This window comes from Cydia strobilella, chromosome 22 (genome assembly GCF_947568885.1).
Source record: "Cydia strobilella chromosome 22, ilCydStro3.1, whole genome shotgun sequence".
Lineage (NCBI taxonomy): Eukaryota > Metazoa > Arthropoda > Insecta > Lepidoptera > Tortricidae > Cydia > Cydia strobilella.
The window spans coordinates 4,777,179-4,799,089 of NC_086062.1; the positions used below are offsets into that span (position 1 = coordinate 4,777,179).

Here is a 21,911-nt window from a genome sequence, read left to right on the forward strand (position 1 = left end):
TAAGGCTTGGAATATGATTTCGGGTAACCTTTGATTCGCAAGCGAGTATTTATCGTTTTCATTCGCCTCCTGATTTAACCGCTGAACCAAAATTTATCTGATGTCATATTTTTATTTTCTAATCTGGACATTTAATTCCATAACGATTGATTTGCTAATTTGAATTATTTGATAACTTTGCCATGGATTCTATTTTTCTAACTATCCAGAGATTATTTTGCCGAGTGGATTTTAAAGTGCGTGTTCTAACTGTGTGTCCTAATGTACTTCCAGGAAATAATTTGAAGAAGTGCCGAGCGAGGTACGGCCTCGACCAACAGAACCAGTGGTGCAAACCTTGCAGGTGTGTGTCCTTCTTTCTCATTTTGATTTATGTTCGCTTGACACAGAAAATCTATCAGCCACAACCCAGAGTAATCTGTGGAACTATTGGCGACAGTTATTTTGATATTGTTTCTATGTGGAAAGACTTGGCTATCTTTCAGTCTAAAGTTTCCCAAGAGAGCCTGGTCGTAACATTTTCGTATTATTTAAAAACAAATCCTATAACTTAGTTGTTATTTTTACGAATTTGTTTTTTATTTTAACCTGTTCAGAGCGAACAGAGCTGAAGCCGATGGTGATTCAGAAAATGTGTCTTTTCACAAAGAAATATATAAAAATACCTTAGCGAAACGGAATAGATTTTTTTGAAAGTAGACAAAGAGTGAAGTAGTGGAAGTAGGTGTAAGTTCGCCGGCGTCGAAGGGCAATCATTTGTCGAAGAAAAGCTTTCAAAAAAATCTTGACACATTTTCTGAATTGCTCTCGCTTTTTTCTTTGAATTCGTTTACGTTAAGTGTGAGGTTATAAAGTTCCATGTACTGATGAAATGTTTTCTCCACTCATGATTGCCGCTTCCCACGGATTGGATCCGCTGGCACTATTGGTGACGTTTTTCTAACTATTTTTATTATTTTGCTCCGATGCTATTTTTATATTGCGTTCGCCTCACGCCACTTGACTCGGACTGTTCTCTTTACAATCACCTGACAATCACATAACCTCCCACTTTATATCATTATTTGCTTCTGTTGTTTTTATTTTTTGCATATTTTTATAATCACCACAACTCTTCACAATTTTTACTTTAACTCTTTTGTTTTAAAATTCTCCTATTTACCAATGATATTTTATTCTCACCTACTTATTCCACTCTACTCATCTCATTATCGTACTCTATGTCCACTATAATTTCTGTCTTCTTTTTGTATTTTACTCTTATCCACAACTGTTCACTCTTAATCTACTTCTCTACCATCTTATGTTTTTCTACCCTATTCATCATATTTCTTTCGCTTTATCCTTTAAATTTTACATGCTACTTCTCTAATAATCTTGCCGTTTCCTACTTTCTTGTCGTTATTGACTTCTAACTCCTTCATCTATTATATCACATATATATGTTTCTCTCACTTGATTGTCCCCGTATGATGTATAACGGGCGGTGTGCAGCCCCGAGTCGGGTAGCGTGTTGGTGTCGGGTGGGGTGGGGTTGGGAGTGGGGGTGGGTCTGCTGCGGCCGGAGCCGGCGGCGCCGCTGGTGGCCGCGAGCCCGCAGGAGCCCACATACGTCAACCTCTAGTGCCGGCCGAGCGCCGGACGAGCCACGGTCAGTCTTCCCGCCAGGTTGATCGTAATGGCCATTTTGATAATATCATTCGACGTTTTTGAAAGATAGATTCGTTTCTCCGATTCACATGTACAAGTAACGGAAAGTTTCAAAAAAGTGTAAAGGCACTAGACTTTTTTCACCATACGAAAATGTAAGGTGTCAATTTTTCTCAATGGGAAAAAATGCGCAATTTTTGAAAGTTTCCATCCGCACATCAGCGAGTTTCATGGACAAATTCATATACTTCACGATGTGTAAGGTGGTATGGTATAGGTACATAGTATTTAGCAACGAAAATGCATATTTACATGATAGACACCATATAGCGTCAAAAATATAAAGAAATCAATGGGAATGATATTTTTAAAATGGCCGTAACAGTATTTGTCGTGAAGTGGAAATGCCGTGAACAGTAGATTCGATTGATGTGTTTTTTTAGTGGCATGTTATTAATGGTTATAATTATGCACATTTTAGAAGCTTTAATCCATTGACACAAAAACAGCTTTTCAGCGAAAAGGATTTTTTGTTTTTCCATGCTCTTTTTGTCTTTATTATGTTTCTTTTATAACAATGCCGTAAACTTTTACTTGTTTGAGTTTTTTCAGGTCTTTATTTCGACGTTGTTTGTATATTGAGTTTTTTTGTAGAATCTTTTGTTGCCTTTTAAGGTCTTCGTGCCTTTATATAGGACACATAACTCCTTAATACTGGGCATGTTTTTTTTTTGTTTTATTGTGAGCTCTTCTAACATTGATCAGGCATGATTCAAATTGATTTTTTTTATTGAATTTTTCAGTGTTTTTGTTGTAACGTATTGATGTGTTGTAGTGGTTTTAAATTAATGTTTCATATTATTAATAAGTATTGGAAATATCTGTTTTTAAAATAACCCCTTACCCCTTAGTCTACCCTTAAGTTATATTTTCTTCCTATAGTAATATGAAACATTTTGTTTAGTCTGAGTAATCAGCTTTACGCTGGTTTCAATAAGTTGTAATTTTGCTTGCCTTTTAAGTAATAAATGTGCATTTAAAAAAAAAGTGTATTAAAAATATATTTTTATTAGTTTATTTTCTTATTTTGTTACTACATATTTTCCGTAAACTTTGTATGAAGGTGACGACGCTAAGGTAAGAATAAGTAAAGGAATGGTAATTTTAGATGCTTTTATTTTCTTTTAGTAAGTATGGGATAAGTCTGTGATTCAACAGCAGATAACTTTTTTTGCAACAATCAAAATGTACAAACCTTTTTAGCGCAATCGCAAGCAAAATTATAACTTACTATTCAAAACAGCTACAAACCGAGAGTTGTACCGTTACTTCGTAATGTTGCAGGCGGAAGAAGAAATGCGTGCGCTACATGGAAGCGCTAGCGGCCGCGTCCGGGACGATGGGGGTGGGAGGGCCGCCCGCGACCCCGCAGTCGCCGTGCTCCGATGAGGACGTGAAGCTCGAGGAGCTGTCCGACGCGTCGGACGACGACGGCGACGCCGACACGCCGCTGTCGGCGTCCAGCCCGGGCGGGCTGTCGGCGCTGTCGTCGCTGGCCTCGCCCGCCTCCGACCCGCCTCCACCCCCCCGCAACCCCGTCGGTACCAACCCGCGCGACGCCAACAACCCGCTGTCGGTCGGCCAGCTCACCAGCCAGTCGTGGCCGCGCTCGGCGCAGGCGCGGCCCTCACACGAGGTCATATCCGTCTCATAGTGCCAGTGTGGAACCGGCCCAACCCGGTACTCTGTCTTGACCTCCAGACGATCGCCGCGGCGAGGTTAAATTGACACGAGAGATCCCTAAAGTTTTTAGTGAACGGTGGCGCCATCTCGTAATGAGAACTCGTATCGTCGGCCCGGGCCATCTAGCGGCCGCGCCGTAAAACGAGTCGTCGGTTGTGATAACTAAACAAGTAGGTACCCCGTATACTGATCCTTCGATGAACTTTTACCGTTCGCGGATTTTTATTGCGTAAACGAATACCGGCATTTTCGTGTGCTTTATTTTTGAGAGGCCTAATCACGTGCATCTTTTTTACCAGATGCTCGGTATTCTTTTACGTCGATTCCGTATATAAATGTACCTATACAATTGACATTTCAAATTGACCTTGAGTTTATGACTCGTTTAATTATAATACGTCATATGTTGTCATTTCCATTTTTCATAAATTTAAAGTCGCTTTGATCTCAATTTGAGCCCCAATCGAGTCATTTAGCATTTTGTATGACGTCACCCACAGATTTATTTTTCAAATTTCTTCTTCCATACAATTTTAGGGTTTTCAGATCCCATTGCTAAATGTCACTTCTACAGCATTCAAGTTATTTGTTGTTATTTTAAAACCCTAATATTGTCTCTATCGCAACTAGTCACATGTCAAATGTGCCATTTACACCTGTTTTTAATTTTGGATTTGAATTATAAAAATGTGGGACATATCACTAAAGTACATGGCATGTTAATCATCAATAATTTTCGTTTCCTTACATTTTGATCTGTTGACATGTAAACTGACTGCATTGTAACTGTATGACTATTTTTCAAAATAAACTAGGTTGATTTTAACGCCATCTATATCGCCAATAACACTTTTTTTATAATGATCATAAAAATCTAGACCGTTTTTAAGACTAATGCAGCGGGCTTAAATGTCACAGATTGAAAACGCACAATTATTACCATAACTTTTTAATTCGCTTGTTCCGTTCATTGTACTTATTTATAACAATATCCTTAATTATTAACTGAGATTAAACAGTGAAATATAAAGTTATGGTAGTATTGGTATGGAAAGTACTGCTAACACTGTCACATACATTGCTCTCTTATGGACATTTCATTTAAACATCTTATTAACGGATTCAACTCAATATTTACTTCATACTTATATCTTACGTATTATTTCGTGTATTTTTCTAATTATGTTTCAACTAATTACTTGATATAGTGAAAATCAAATAGAAAAATACGCCTGGGAAATGTCAGAAATGCAGGCAGGAGCCGCAAACCTTTTTTTAGGTTGTTTAAGTTATTTCGAGTTGAATTTTTTAATTAAGTTTTTTCCTTAATGTTTCATCGGACGGCCTGCACCGATAAGGTTCCATGTAGCGTAGTTTTATTAAGATATAGTTTTAAAAAGAGTAATTTCCCTTTGTATCATGTTTTTGTAAAAAGTTAAATGTAAGATGACACAAAGGGAAAAGGAGTTTTTTTCCGTTGTGCGGAACAAGTTAGACTGTCGTAGGTTAGTTTAGGCACGTTGTATGAGTGAATTTGTAAATCGGGATTTGGATCGAGTGCTCTTTAATATAAGGTCGCATTTTCAATGGAGTTTGATTTTTTAAGTTGCATGGATTTTAATTTATCCTCATTTTGACTTTTCTGGAAGATATATCAATCATGCGTTACGATCATGAAATTCGATTTTGCATGCATTTATTTGTTGATAAGTCTCATAAAAAAACGAGATCTTGATTTTCTAATGTTTTTACTTTTATTGTGATGTGTTAAAGAGCATTTAGGTACAATTTAAACCACTGTATATGTGTAAGTACATATATGATGTAAAAATATAAAATATAGGTTTAATATAACTGTGTCATATTAGAAATAAGTGTACTATGCTACTTATGTATACATTATTACAATATAAAAAGTTTAAAGAAAAATATTAGCGGAATACTGACTTGAAACAAAAAATGTATAATGAAAAATTTAACAGGATAAATTGTAATTTTCATATTATAATTTTTACATTACCTGGGATTATATAATAAAGAAACAGAGTGTATATGACTCAAGTTTGTAAATAAATTTGTATTTCATGAATATTAGATTTTTTCGGTTAAAAATATTGCATTTATATTATTATTAAAATACCCTCGGAATGTTCTCGGATGGTTTGTTTTATCCAACAGTTCTTTTTGTTAATTACTTTTTATTGTTATTATTAAGATTTTTAACGTTGTTGACTGCAAATCAAGCCGTATTAATGAGAAACACTTGATTACACGACTTTTAAAACTATTATGAGCCCCGTTGATTAAAACAGTTGACTACCTTGATCAATGATTTATAACTTTGACAAAATCTTGATCATTTTAAGCATTTTTAAGTTTTTTGACCCGCTAGCTTTGCATAGGAAATTAATGTGCAATACTGAACATGGGTACTGTATAATAAAACTAAATCTTTAATAAGATTTTTTTGTAAATTTATATTTTAAGGTACTTTGAATTTTACTATTATTGAATTTATTTTCGTTTCGCGCAAAAGTATGATTTGATTTATTTTTTGACGGTATTATAACGAAAGTGCCAAAACCATCTAGAACTGAATTTTGCCAGGGAAATAAAATGGATTATAATAACTATGTAATTTACTCTAATGTCTGTGCCAAATTGATAATGAAACTGAACCGATACTTACATAATATGGAGTTTTGGATAAATAAGTCCTTGTACCGTAATTTTATTTTACTATGGCAGCTTAACTTTTTTTATATATCATTTAAGCATACTTTTAAACGTTTTTTGCATGTGATAACTCGTAAGTGGACAATCAATGAAAAAAGTACACATGAAATAAATATTTTTAGTTCAATATTTAATGTATTGTTGTTAAAAGTAGATTCTGAATGATCTTTTTTATTACTAGACAACGAATTGCTGACATGGACTTTTTTATCCAAACCATCATACAAGTCAACCTACATCGATGTACATTTTAGTATTGTATGAGGACGTAAAGCTCGAGGAGCTGTCCGACGCGTCGGACGACGACGGCGACGCCGACACGCCGCTGTCGGCGTCCAGCCCGGGCGGGCTGTCGGCATTCATTTCTATGGAATGGAATGAATTAGAGCCATTTTTTTTAATCCATAATTGTACAAAACAAACAAGTCATTTTGAAAGCGTGGCATGATGTGAGTAAAGTCCGTCAGCTAATTTTGCATCACAGAACAAATTGAGTTTCATATTTTAATATAAATTTGACATTAATATTGCCACACTTTGTCATTGCTAATGCCATGCCACTAGCTTAGTCCGAATCTAGCGATCTAGACTCATATCTATTGGTATATTTTTTGTCACTTCTATTGGAAATATCAAGTATCAAATACTTTAAATAAAAATCGGGCGCATACTTCACTGTATTTTAGTACGTACATTACTGACCAATCAATTTGAGCTTAAATTTAAATAATTGCTGTTTAAAATACTAAAATCTGCATCGATTGGTAACTCCGATACCTCGGTTAGATAGGTGTTATAGATTGTTTTTATTGTTAAGCGGATATTGTAAAGACGAAGACGCAATATTTTTTTTGTAGTTGTCAAATAGAAGCAAGGTTAGGTCTGGCCCGTGTCTTGTGTTCAGTTGAACGAATATTATTTTAATAAACAACGTAAAAATTGTACTTCTATTTTATTTTTGGACCTTTTTTACCTAATTATCACACTAGTTAAAAAATTACAGAGTTCAGTTATTGAAATTGACAACAGATGGCGTTAGTATATAGTAATTATGAGGGATAATACCGCCATCCATCCTTTTAACTTGTCCCGCCACCAAGAACCTGTACTACACGTGTGTAATATTATATTATACTATACGAGTAATTCCAAATACTTTAAAATTGTAAATAATCTAATCCCCCTATCTCCATTCTGCCACCGTGGGACTAGACGCGGACTTTGCGTTTCACCCTTACGTCGTTACTCTGCCACTGATTCGTACTAAGCGCTATGCATCCAGCTTTATCATGCGAACGGCTAAGGAGTGGAATTCACTTCCTGCAAATATATTCCCAGTCTACTATAACTTGGATCTTTTTAAATCGAAAGTGAATAGACATCTTTTAGGTAACCATGATCCATCCTATACTGCATCGGCACTTACCATCAGGCGAGATTGGAGTCAAATGCTTGCCTTTTTGTAATAAGAAAAAAAATACACACTGAGTTAAGTAATTCCGAAAATCACCCATATTTCCATAATAATATAGTCTATTTTTGGAATCAACGGAATACACATTAAATAAAACATGGGGTTCGTAATATATAAAAAACGCTTTCAAGAGATTACATTGTTTATTTCGTGACAATGCATAATAGAGATACATTTAGAAAATAAAAGTAAATATGTTAAAAATGCCGTAAAATTGTGATGCCGTTTGCGAGACTAGGTTAGTCGTTAAAAATTCCAATATGTTTGTACTATGGTAAAACTTATAATTATTTATATTCTACCAGTTTTTTATAGGCTCATTACGCTAGTCAGACCCTCGTATGATCTGGTTGGGTGATTTGTCGTTTCGTATTTCCAGCCACAGCCAACTTACAAATTCAAACGACCAGAAAAGGGAAATAAATCCATTCTAGTTAAGGTAGGTAAGGTTTTCAAATACTTTTACTTTGGCGTAGTAACTAGTAACATAAGTAATTAAGTAACTATTAAATTATAGATAAGACCAGATAAAGAAAACATATGTACTTGCTAAATGTAGATTTTGTGGTTATATACAAAAATTTTTTAGCAGTAGGTGGATACCTAAAATTTAGTTTCCTTTATCTTGAGTTATCAATGATCAGATATTTTATTTTAGAATTTCTCGGTGGAAAACCTGTGTTAATTTAGTATTCAAAGTGTGATAAGATAGTCAAAATATTGTTTGCAGTTTGAAAGATTTTTAGATAAAATCGCAAAGCTAGTGCTGATTTGGATATTTTAAATTAAAATCTGCTGCTAGGCAATAGACAAGCATTTAAACCAAGCCTCGTAATTATTTAGAAACTTACAAAATAGTTATAAACAATAATTATGTGCTTTAAATTAAAACAAATATGTCACTTAAAATTAACATTACTACCTAAAGGCTATTCAAGCACATACAATCATCATACAAATTCTTACAAACACGTACCTCGTAACAAAAACTTGAAGTACTTTAAACGGACTAAAATTAAGCAGTTATTCCGTTCAATTATAATTAACATGAAATAAATAGCGGTAATGCCCGATCACTACCACCATCTATGCGGTTGTATAACAAAACTTATTAAATTTTTAATAAAGGCTAAAACTCGTTAGATGGCGCTAGTAGTACGAGTGAATTCTTTGATTTAGATTTTTGGTTTGTTGTAATCGAACATTTCAAATTTAAAAAGACAACTATTGTTATAAAACCCCATATAAATTTAAAGCCTGACCAGGAATATATGATCACGCGCCATGTTGCGGAATTTCCCTAGAACTAGTTTTTTCATACTATACTGAACTGTCACCCTATACATGAGAATAACAGCGCCCTCTTGACAATGATCATATATTACTCAGGTCAGGCTTTTAAAAAAAAGGTTGTTCGCACGACGTTGTACACTAACGCCATCTATCGATGTTACAGTACAATTAAATAATGAAATTAGCAAACTGTGCTATTAGGAGTGAATGGGATGGTTAGTAAGGGATTAATATTAAACATTTACAACCTAGTACTTAGGTTTCAAGTATCTGAAATATTAAATGTCAGTAAAATCATAAATATCGTTTAATGATCTTATAAAAATGTCAGAGGTTCTTATGAATAAATCTATTGGTAAATGTTTGACACCTAAATATCAATAGATAGCATATATCTACAAAATAGACACAAAAAAAAGTATTTTGAACAGTGTCATCCCTGTTATATGCTATCTATTATGAAAAACACATGGAAGAACATAATACCATTGTCACATTGGCGGGCATTAATGAATTGTTAAATACTTTTCGATACAAAACACTGAATATTCATCTAGTCGGGTTATAAATCAGTCTATTTATTAACTGTCAAAATAGTTGTAATAGATGTCTGCCTTATTTACACGACTGCCCAAAAAGGAGTGTAATGTTTTTTTATGTTTTACTATGATTTTGAGTTGTCATACGCAATTTTTTTTTCAATTAACCAATAGAAAGAATGCTCTCTTAAAATCTTCCATATTTTTTCATGGACATGCATAAATAAATGTTTAATAATATCAAAGAGTCATTAATAGCTGAAGAAGCTAATACTATTAGTATTTTTTTAAGTAAAATTACTAATAGTATTAACTTGTATTTTATAATGCAATAGGCCCCTGATGTGGATATATATGACTGTACATTATTCGGTAACTAATCAAAAACTAGTGTTTCATTGTCGTACAGCAAGGTCACGATTTTTTCTTAGAATTCAATACAGTTCTTCTACGGTTAATAATTCTTTGGTAAAATGGAGGAAACGACGAATTTATGTCACATATTTGAATGGCACTGAAGTAAATAAAGGTAGGACATCCATTACAAGCTATGTATAAACGTATAAATATTGCGTTAAACATTTGCCACTACACTACCACTAGCCTAACATCCATCTTACTAAGCTTTGGGTTGCGACTTACATCGAGATTGGTTCTTAAGTGCAGTCCACACTTCTCTATTCCTATCTCAGTCTTTCTTATTGATTTATAGGTAATATCAGTATTTATACACAATTTGTATAGTTGGTCAAGTAAATCTTGTCAGTAGAAAAAGGCGGCAAATTTAAAATAAAAACATGTGAACGCGAAAGGATATCGTCCCATAGAAAATTTGAATTTCGCGCCTTTTTCTACTGACAATATTTGCTTGGCCAACTATATTTATGAAGAGATTTCGAGTGTGTATATTCGGTCTCATATAATACCTACATCAAAATGTTTTAAAAGTTTCCTATTTGTTATTCAATCATTTACTAAAAATAGAAATAGAGAAATATACACTGAGGGTACTTGTATAACTTGTGGAAAAACTCAATTACAGCCTTCTTTATATTCGATGTTCCTAGGTTTGACGGAAACTGTTTTCTAAAGCCATTTTACTAAACCTTCATCAACCTCTTCATTTTGTTCAAAATCAATCAAATCAAAATTATTTTGTCGGTCATACACAGATAACATTATATGCCGATATAACCAAAAATGACGCTTCACCGTGAATTTGCATCAATCATGCAATCATCGAGACCCATACAAATTCTAACCCTTTCTCAAGCAACAAAATGTTAATGAAGTTTTTCCACAAGCTTCCCTGAGCTACCCATCTGGTTGACCCGTAGACCCTAGGGTCCTCTACCACAGTCCCGAGGACTTGCCTCCGGGAGGGTTCCGCACGCGGACTGACGTCTTCGTGTCCAGCCCTTCCACCTCCTCTGTAATAAACACAAAACGCACGTGTTATTAAAATATTCACCACAGATAGAAGTGTCGAGTAGCAGTACTGATAGTTCCGCTACTTGACGCTAGATGCCGACTACGAAAATAATAAAGAGTTTTGAATGATGAGTTTCACTAGACTTATATTGACCGGGATATAGACCGTGATTACCTTTTGTATTATTAATGAGCTCCCGATATCCCGATATCCGACTAGCACGAATGAGGGTAGTCCGAGCGCTGTCTACACAACTTTGACACCCACCCGCTATCTTCAGTCACCCGTGAACATGATGCATGTAACTGCGTCGAAATATCGGGAGCTCATTAACAATACAAAAGGTAATCACGGTCTATATCCCGGTCAATATAAGTCTACGAAAATAATAGTCGTTTTGGTAACAAAACTGATGTATGGAGTGTGTCTCTATGTCTTCTTAATTCTCTTTGGTATTAGACAGCGATATGGATGGATGGCTTACTGCTGATGGAGAAGGTGGAGGTCTGCAGGTTCCGCTGGCCAGTCTCGCGCATCTTACGGCCCGTGGGAGTGCTGCAGCCTGATGACGTCACCGACAGACCTTCCAGGTGCTTATTCAGTGCCTCTGTAAGAAATAAAATAATATATATAGTTTGACACACCATTTTCGTCAAAAGGCAGTAATTCTGGCAAATAATATTCTACCAGATGAGGGTAACCCGATTTATTTATTTATTTACAGGTAGCTCGTATACCTGGTGTGGGCGTTCCATTAGTGACGCTGACATGACGAGGAGCTACATCGACGTGCAGCGGCTGCGCGGGCGCAGAGTCGACCGCTTCCTCGCCGCCGTACACGTAGGGAGAGTTCACTGGGGTCTTCAAGAATTTGCCGTACCCTGAAATATTAAACAAAATTGCAAAAAACTCAATTCCGTATGTTGTCTCTTTTTTACAGTTTTAAATAAAATCCACACAACTTTTGGAACAAATCAATTTATTTTATTAAATATTTTGATTTGTGTTTTTTAAGTAGTCACACTAGTACTATATATAATTTATAAACTGTAATAGATGTCATATATTAAAGAAAAGGCGACGAAGCCCTCCAGTGGTGAAGGCTGGATTCGAACCGGCGTCTTTAGCAAACTGGGGTAACGCCTTGAACCCGTAGGCGTGGCGGGTTGGCTCAGGGCACCATTTTACAAGCTTTATATTAACTTGCAATGTCCCTATGTAAGTATGTATGTACTTATGTAACTATGTTTGTACGGGTCAAATCTTGCAAGTTAATCTTGACCCTTTTCCCGACTTCCAATGCGCTGAAAATTTGCATACACATTACATTTGCAAAATTGCTATATTATGGTACCATCGAGCTGATTTGATGATGGAGACAGGAGGTGGCCATAGGAACTGTGATAAAACAACGAAACCTAATTGTGTTTGGAGTTTTTAGAATTGTCTCGATGAGTATTAGTTGTACATTTAGATTTTTATTCTAGAAAGTTTCTAGACTAGTATTTTTTATACAATTTTGGTGTTTGACGATCCTTTTGTGAATTCTTATTATTATGTTTGACATATCTATAATAATTCAATGTTTTTAAGAATAATAACTGCATCAATAAATTGCTCTGATATTTAGATTAAGGTAATATTTAAAACTTGACAATTTAAAAGTGCTTGTTGCTAGGCCTATTTGAATAAAGATTATATTGACTTTGACTTGACTTTGTATGTGGAAAGAAAAGTACAGTCAGCGATAAAAGCTTGTACCAAAAATGAAATTATTGCCAAAAACTTTTTATTAATACTTCGCTTAATTTTGATTTTATATTCCCGTTCAGTTTCGCTAATAAACGTCAAAACTATAACCGTTTCTATTTTCGAAATTAATTTTTGTCCGTTTCTACCATTCCTGCAATAGTCGTGTGGTAATAATTATTTTCTGAAAATCATAATTTAGGGCATCAACAAATCTGTACATGTTTCCCACCTTCAACAACCCGCAGCTGGCCGTCGTCCAGGCACACTCGTCCGTTCACGATCACGTACTGCGGGCTGCCCACCACGTGCTGACCCTGAAATTTATTCACTAAATTATTAAAATTAAATCTAACTATCTTAATGACTAATGACGAAAGTGGCAACGACAAAACATGTGTTAAAATGACACATTCATTTCAATACACGAATGTGCATGAACTATAGGGGGCAGCACAGAAGCCGTCAGATTTTTGGCGTGAGGCGTAACTGTGTAGTTTTTGATTTTGATGCTTCCGATGGAGCCCACAAGATGCACAAGAAAACGTACGAAAACGGTAGATAGCAGCACTTGCTTTGGCAGTGTACATATTTATGTTTTCGATTCAGGCCACAAGATGGCAGACCCTCCGACGCGCACGATCTCTATAGATCTTTGTTATAAAATATCATTGACTTAATGAATTTCATGGGCCACCATTAGACTTATTTTTTTCAAAGTTTTTACCTCAAATATATTAGTCGACGGCACGTTTATAAGTCCAGTTGAACACGTTGTCAAACCAAAGTGAACCTTACCTCGAATATATTAAAGTCGACGGCGTGTTTATGCGCCGCGGCTGTGATGGTCCTCTCCTGCCTCGGGTCCCACACGAGCACGTCGGCGTCGCTGCCGACGGCCACGCGGCCCTTGCCCGGCCACAGGTTGAAGATCCTGGCCGCGGTGGAGCTGGTCACGGCCACGAACCGGCACGGGTCCATTATGCCTGGAAGATTTTATAAAAAAAACGTTAAACAAACTATTATCGGAAGGTGGATATCTTGATATTTTGTATTAGTGCCTTTTTTGCGAAAACGAATCAGTTACGATTACGCGGGTAACAAATATCTGGCTTTCCCTTCGGCCTGGGCTTAGTAAAAGAGGTGTTGGCAAGACAAGAAAAAAATTTTCAGATGTTTCATTGCCAAATTTTCATTTGATCGAATGCGTTGTATTTGTGGAAGGTGAAGTTGTATCTTATTTATTTACCAGTATTAACAGCCTTCTGCCACAATATGGCCATGCGGTCCTCGACCCCATTAACTCCGTTGGGGATCTTAGCGAAGTTGCCCTTCCCCAACGCCTTGTCTTTCTCGTGGAAGGTGCAGTTGTCGCTGCCGATCAGCTGAAGGTGGTCACTGGGAAAACATATTAACAGATTACCGTCTTAGACGAAAAAGTCATTTGAGAAGATGAAGACTATAATGACCCATAATTCATCATCATTTGACAATAATGCCGAAAACAGTTCGCCTCGGTCAGACAAAGTGTGGTTTCTGTTGATGCTTCTGGTTATGGAGCGGAACATGTCGAACTATTTTCCATTTAAAAAACGTAAGTGACATGTTTACTCACTCAGCGAGGGCCTCCACGACGGCCTGCGGGGTGGAGGGGTCCGGCCGGAGGGGGGGGGACAGCACGTGTGCGGCGGCGTGGCGGAAGCACGCGTTGCGGTAGTGAGACCCTGCAATATAAGGCTTGTTTAATGCTCATTTAAAGTTTACGTTTACGTCGCGGATTTTAGTTTACAACAAAGTGCGGCCTGTGCGGCCTGCCATTACTGATAATTAGCTATACAAATGGTAATTTCAACATTAAACAATAAATACCTAGTTACCCACACACAAGGGCAGGGATTTGTGACTAAAAAATTAAGATACAATAACGTCAAATTTGACACAAACCAACTTTTAAAAAACTAGATGACAATTCTGTACATACAAGTATTAAGTATATTTAAATGAAATTGATAATTAATATCAATCATTTAACTAATTTTAACTTGTTTTAGAGTTCAAGATGGTTGGACGTTCTAAACACTGTATTTTCTCTGGAAAGAATACAAATCAATGTCAGGTGCTCGATCATTTCGAACCTTTCGATTGATCGTTTTTGTTTTTCTTATAACAAAGAAAAGACTTGAATCTTTCCGTTTTTGTTTTTCTTATAACTATGAAAAGATTCGAATCTTCCGATTGATCGTTATTGTGTTTCTTATTATGTGCCCGACTGTATATAACAGGTTGCCAGTATCAATCACCTCGGCTCCTTCTCTAGCTTGTTTTAAATAGAAATTAAAAAATTGGCTTCTCGAGCACACATTTTACAGCATCGACGAATTTTTAAATCTTAAAGTATGAGTTATACCTAGAGTATAATTATTATAATTAATTATTATTAATTATTACCTATATTATTAATAAAAAAATTCAATATTTTTTGTAAGTAATTGATATGTAATATTAATATTATACAATAAATGATTATGATTATAACAAAGAAAAGACAGAAGGAAGTTTTAACCTCACCGTCAGTGCCGACGGTGGCCGCGAGGGTCTCTCCGTACAAAGGTTGTCGCTGGCGCGCGCGGGCCTGCTGTAGCGCTCTTATGGCGCTCTTAGACATCATGTGGACGATGTATAGCGGCGAGTTTGCCTGTCAATGTATAATGATCTTGCAAATTGTAAAACAGAAATAATTTGAAAAACGGCCAAGAAGAGTTCCGTACCATTACGCAAAAAAACGGCAAAAAAGTCACGTTTGTTGTATGGGAGTCCCACTTAAATATTCAGTTTATTCTGTTTTTAGTATTTGTTGTTATAACGGCAACAGAAATACATCATCTGTGAAAATTTCAACTGTCTAGCTATCACGGTTCATGAGATACAGCCGGGTGACAGACAGACAGACAGACGGACAGCGGAGTCTTAGTAATAGGGTCCCGTTTTTACCCTTTGGGTACGGAGCCCTAAAAAAATTAGCGCCTTATCGTGAACCTTTTAGGAATGCCTGAAAATTGATACGGATAACGGTCACACGTCCCTAATGGTAAATATTCAAATTCCGCCGAATACGCCTCATTTTAACACCCTACGCAGAAAGAGGGGTGTAATATGTTAAAGGCCAATGTCTGTCTGTCCGTCTGTGGCATCGTAGCATTCGTAGCTCTCCAGCGGAAGGATCGATTTCGATGCGGATTTTTTTCGTGAAAGCGAAAACGCTCTCACTTAAAGAAATCCGCATCGACATCGATCCATCCGCAGGGAACTTCCTTGCAGTGGTTCTAAGCTACCTATGTTTGAAGAGTACCAAAATGATGTATAAGTACTAAGGCATTTCGTTTATTTGTTTATTAGGATCACCAACAGAAGATACAATTTACATACTAGAATTACCATACTAAAAGGGCACATTTTTTGGGTTCCGTACTTCAAAAGGAAAAAAACCGAACCCTATTACTAAGACTCCGCGACTAGGGTTCCGTACCTCAAAAGGAAAAAAACGGAACCCTTATAGGATCACTCGTGTGTCTGTCTGTCTGTCTGTCCGTCTGTCACAGCCTATTTTCTCCGAAACTACTAGACCAATTAAGTTGAAATTTGGTATACATATGTAAGTTTGTGACCCAATGATGGACATGTAACGTAAACAAGTGAATTTTAAACAGGGGTGGCACTTTTGGGGGGTAAATGAGAAAATTAAAAAATAGTTTTTAAAACTATATCGTGTTACATATCAAATAAAAGAGCTCATTCTGAGAAACTCAAATATATTTTTTTTATAATTTTAGGATAACCAGTTTAGAAGTTATTCAAGAAAATAAACAAAAAATTACCATTCCCCCCCAGTATCTCCGAAACTACTGGGTCTAAAATTATGAAAAAAATACACAAAATAGTTCTTTTCCTATAAATAACAGGAAAACCTATTAGAAATATACAGCCAAGCGTGAGTCGGACTTAATTACTTAGTTTTTGATCCGACCCCTACAGGTTTTTTAGACATTTCACTCACGTTTCACATAAAAAATACATTGTTTAAATTGTGTAATGTACGGAACCCTTGGAACGCGAGTCCGACTCGCACTTGGCCGGTTTTTTATTGATCCCCACTTAAAGGCAATCATCACAGCATGCATCAGGTTTTTAATTTAACAGTTATTAATTACCTGGTTTGCAATAACGCAGGCGCGATTGACTGCCTCTCCTTCCACCTAAAATAAAAATAAAAACATCACAATTAGAATGAAATAAATTAGGTTTATCATCTACCAATAAAATAAACGCGAGTGTTTATTGATTTAGGTCCCCACAGAAAACCAGCGCCACGGTTTGTCGCGGCATTAAGGATGACTCACGTTAGACCGGGCCGTGACCGGGCCGGAGCTTCCGGCGCTTCGTTTTCTATGGAAAGCATCACGTGATCACCTGTCATGTCATAGAAAAGTAAGCGCCGGAAGCTCCGGCCCGGACACGGCCCGGTCTAACGTGAGTCATCCTTTATGCTGAGCCTGATACCTTTTTAGCGTCCAAATTTTTTTTGTCTGCTTGCCTTTCTTTTTTATGTACTATGTTGTGGCGTTAAATAAATGTATTTTCTTTCTTTATTATTTAAGTTTCAACTTGAGACTTCTATCAACGATATCACTACTCTTGCTATTTCTACTGCTCGGGTTGTCTTTATAGCTCAATAGATGTCGTTGTACCGACGCGTAACTAGCTAACGGCATTTTGTTCTATACAGTACATACTTTCCAGTACACACTAGACTGATCACAGTCATATTTATATACAAGTGAATACTAAAGGTATGATTGATTGATGACTTTTTTCGAGACCTAACACTGTAGACAAAATTACCTTACATATTTATTCATCAAATAAAAATAAACATTATAAACAACTGGTTCGCTGGCTCAGACCTTATCTGTCCAATTATGTAAATCTTATATTAACAAATTAACATAATAAGCTTTAGCATTAGGCATTTTACCTAACCTGACATGTAAAAATCTATTTTACCAATATTGAAATTGAAATATAATTAATGGACGAGTCCTTATCACATACAACTGACCATTATTTCGGCACAACTAGTGCCTCATTTACACATTGATTAGTGTTATTAATTATAATCCTAACCTCTTCATCTCTGGATCGCTCGTGTCCCTCAGGTCCAGTAACACCGGCCGCTAGAAGTTTCTCCGTATTGCGAGCTATAATGTGCCCATTCTCTGCGTGCACCTGAAAAAAAAACAATGATGATTTAACCAGGGGTGCAAAACTCCTCGCTTCGGGCAAACTCGGCTCCGTTCGGCTCAGCATTGCTCCGAGCAATTATTAGGGTTGGCACAACTTGACGTCCCTTTGAGTGCACGACCACAGATAAGACTTGAATTTTGACAACCCTAAATAATCGATAGGGTTAGTGCCATATATTAGAAAGGGACAGCATGATTCGACCCTGAACCGTTGTCAAACTTCGGTTTTGTAGGAAGTTTCCTTTCTGTACGGTAGTACTATTATTTATTCTGTGCTTTGACACTGACCGCCAAAGATACTGATGCGCTCGGCTACAGCCCAATGTCAACCTTCGTGTATTTTATACTCTAAAATTATGTATACTGATACACCTGTCCTCTATAGTACACGCAAGTATACGTGACACCAATAATGGGGCGTAAACCACAAATCCTGTAAAATAAGTGTTTAAGGTGGTTCGACTAGGTTACCCAAAGCTTAAACCCCGCTAGATGGCGTCACTTTCGCAAATTTTCAGGTTTTATTTTTTTGTGGAATAGTGTTGGTATATGTATACTTAAAAGTATGTTTAGCGCACTCTTTACATAAATATTGAACTATTATAATAAACATTGAATACTTCATTAGTGCAAAAAACACTTTTAAAGTCGACAGAGTGTTTCTGTCATGCTATTTCCTACTATTACTCACACATGCAAACAGTGTTTCCGTGATGCTTGTAGTAGACAATTTCATGCAGTGTAAGTATGCTGCAATGGCGTTGCGGTATGTTCGTGGAAATACGTGCAAGAGGATTCGGGTTCGAGACTGGTACGTCAGGGGTACTTTTTTTTGTCCTTTTTGTGTTATGTTTCTTATACCTTTTAGTCTTCGAATTCTTGTCCGATTCCGATATAACCGAAATATATTTCAGTGATATCGGAAACGGCTCTAATGATTTCGATGAAATTTGCTGTAAGGGGTTCGATCGAGCTAGGTCTTATCTCTGGGAAAACGAGCATTTTGAGTTTTTACTTATGTTTTCTTTTTCTCCCAGATATTCAGTATTATTAATAAATTAGTTTATAACGTTTTATAAAAATATGTGACGTTTTGAACTAAAAGGTACCACATTGTCGGTTGTCGATTAGGTTGATTTCATTTTGAAGCTTTATGGAAATATGACAACAATAAGTAGGTACCCGTTTGGTTGAAAACGCCACATATATTGAAAACCTGACTTTCACAAATCTCACCTTTTTGGGTTCTTCCAACTCAGAAAGGATGGAGAATACTGACGATTCTTAGTAGCACTAGCCCAAGGAAGTCCAGGTTTGTAAGTGTCAGGTATCAGTTTTTTTTTAAAGCGCTAAATATAGTTCTACAAGTAAAGCAATCCCTTACTGCCCAGCCTCTATAGTATTTCTCAAACTGAAAGGGTACTACGATGATAGATTTCATCTCCATACAATTCATAACCTAATAATGCCAAATGTTGCAAAATTATATTGAATTGAGATCTATCATCGTACCCTTGCAGTTTGAAATAGTTATTTACGATACAAGTGCGGAAAAGAGAAAATTCGAAACGAGTGGCTACAGATTAAAACACGACCGCAGAGAGTGTTTTAAATCGACACGAGTTGCGAATTACCTATTCGCACGTGTATCGTACAACGTTTTGCAGTACATATGGCCCTTTAAACTTTCGACATATGCATGAAATGTGCTCTTTACGCACTAGGGCGAGAAAGTTGCACCATATGTACTGTAAAATACTTTTTAGTACATATGGTGCTACATATACGTTACCGCCCTAGTGCGGTAATTAGTACAATACGTGCATATGTCGAAAATGTAAAGGGCCATAATTATGTACTGTAAAACGTTGTACAATACACGTGCGAAAAGGTAATTCGCAACTCGTGTCGACTTCCTTCGGTCGTGTTTCAATTTATCGCCACTCGTTGCCAATTTCCTACTTTTCGCACTTGTATCGTAATATACTAATAATAAAGTAGTAATTGTAAAATAAAATTAAAACTTTTTTTATATATTTTTTTTTTATTCAAGTAGGTACAGTGAGTTGGTACATTGCATGGCCTTCTAATTATAACTATTATAGAAAACGGGATATTTATCATGTTTATTTATATTATTTATTTCTCGATATTTTGGCCGGTCTTGCAAGACCAGTCGTTGTGGAGATCCCAGGGGAGGCCTATGTCCAGCAGTGGATGTCTTGTTGGTGTAGATGGATTCACACAACAAATGAAATAACATTTTTTTATATTTGTTATCCGTAGTTGTCCCTGTACCTGAAAGAAAATTAATATCATGATAGCACAAAATCTCTAATGTTATAGGAAGAAAGAAGAGGAAATGTTTTATTATACTTTATTGCAGTGAGGATGTCCTGATTTTTTCTGGCTAATGAAGGAAAACATTTTATTTCCAAGAATGCCTCTTCATTTTGCACAATACCTAAAAAAACCTAGTTAGTGACACATTGACTATTCGGCAACCAAAACAGTAATAATTACATTATATAGGTATTATTGTTCACTTCTTATATTACGGAAGAAGTGAGAATTATTTTCTAAAAAGATCGGCACGAGAAAATTACAATGTACAATGAAGGAATGAAACTGTACCTACCTTACGAAACTTCACCATCATGAATTCCGCTTCAATTGAGTCTGATTTTTTCTGGATTTTCGCGGACCAGAACACCGATGATTTTTGTAACTTGATTTAGACGTTGCTATCATTTTCAATTTATACAAACAAATTGATGTCACAATAAACATGACCCTATGTGTCAGTGTCAACACTGTCAAATAAAAATGCACTAAACATGACGGCACTGCAAATCCTGCCAGGTCGGCCAGGCAACGTCGCCAACGTCATAAAGTGGCAACGCCGCACGCAACGTATTTGTACACGACATTTGTGACACACACATACGTAAAATTGATGAAAAAATTACGTTGATTTATGTATGATTTCTGTATGAAACAAAGTTTTTCTATTAATTTAGCGCAAACGAATATTCGAAAGTAGATAAATGAGCAAATATTTCTGTAGTAATAGTGTGTAGTGCCTTAATTAAAGCAGATTGAATTTTGTATGAAAATCGAACCACCTTAACGTCAGTTTAAAAACATTGGCAACATTTTACCATAAAACATAGGCGCGACGGGTTGAGGGTTGAGGTTGACCTGAGGAAATTTTTAATTTCGCGCCTTTTTCAACTGACAATGTGGTTTTGCCAGATTATACATAATGGTTGTCTCAGAACAACCACGTCACGCGTCACAGTGACACCGAAGGTAGGTCGAATGAAGAGGAACCTCCGGTGTCACCCTGTATATATATTGATGTATATTTATTTATACATTTGCTAATTGAAAATCTTGTATTACTGTAAAGCAAAGAGGATATAATAGGATAGGGCGGTACTGTCATAGTAAATTTTGTAACCACAGTAAATTCACTGCCATCTATCGACACACTTTAAAACAAAAAATGAAGATATATAAAAATACGATAAAATGTATTTAAATATGGATAAATGATTTTTTTTATTAGCATTAATTATTTTTATGATTTAGACCCATGTTCTTTCACTGATATGCGTTAAAATTGTTAAATAACAAACGAAACCGTCAACCCCCTTTATACGAGAGCAGGCCAAAGATAGTGGAGCCATCTGATCGAGAATCAAATTTTCGTGATTTTCGAGGCACGTTTTTTCCTTAGACTGTATCCATCTATTACGAAGTTATATCTATCTTTGCTGTAAATAGATTCGATATGATATCTATTATCGAGCCTCCTAACTTTAATAATCAACATTTATTTTTAGTGTTTATGCACACGTAATGATTATGTGACTAAAATACTCAAAATGGTGCAGAATTGACCTTAAGTCCGTCATTTATATATAGGTATGGTACAGTCTGGCAAAAAAGAGTAGAAATTAAAAAGTGGCAACGCTGCAGTGTCGTCCCGT

The 21,911-nt window shown here is 36.2% G+C and overlaps 2 protein-coding genes across 4 annotated transcripts in view; one reads left to right on the forward strand and one right to left on the reverse strand.

Moving 5' to 3' along the window:
* Positions 1 to 7,073, forward strand: part of LOC134751413 (protein pangolin, isoforms A/H/I/S) — a 209,260-nt gene extending 202,187 nt beyond the window's left edge. For both annotated transcript variants that reach the window (XM_063686817.1, XM_063686816.1), the window contains exons 11-12: positions 274 to 343; positions 2,995 to 7,073. In XM_063686817.1, coding sequence (XP_063542887.1) covers positions 274 to 343; positions 2,995 to 3,364 — 440 coding nt within the window. In that variant the 3' untranslated portion in view covers positions 3,365 to 7,073. The remainder of the gene's footprint in view (positions 1 to 273; positions 344 to 2,994) is intronic.
* A 654-nt stretch (positions 7,074 to 7,727) lies between these two features.
* Positions 7,728 to 21,911, reverse strand: part of LOC134751409 (dihydropyrimidinase 1) — a 59,134-nt gene continuing 44,950 nt past the window's right edge. For both annotated transcript variants that reach the window (XM_063686811.1, XM_063686810.1), the window contains exons 6-15: positions 17,798 to 17,899; positions 16,825 to 16,869; positions 15,185 to 15,311; positions 14,232 to 14,340; positions 13,866 to 14,014; positions 13,415 to 13,602; positions 12,849 to 12,933; positions 11,605 to 11,748; positions 11,352 to 11,474; positions 7,728 to 10,865 (exon numbers count right to left, since the gene is read on the reverse strand). In XM_063686811.1, coding sequence (XP_063542881.1) covers positions 10,786 to 10,865; positions 11,352 to 11,474; positions 11,605 to 11,748; positions 12,849 to 12,933; positions 13,415 to 13,602; positions 13,866 to 14,014; positions 14,232 to 14,340; positions 15,185 to 15,311; positions 16,825 to 16,869; positions 17,798 to 17,899 — 1,152 coding nt within the window. In that variant the 3' untranslated portion in view covers positions 7,728 to 10,785. The remainder of the gene's footprint in view (positions 10,866 to 11,351; positions 11,475 to 11,604; positions 11,749 to 12,848; positions 12,934 to 13,414; positions 13,603 to 13,865; positions 14,015 to 14,231; positions 14,341 to 15,184; positions 15,312 to 16,824; positions 16,870 to 17,797; positions 17,900 to 21,911) is intronic.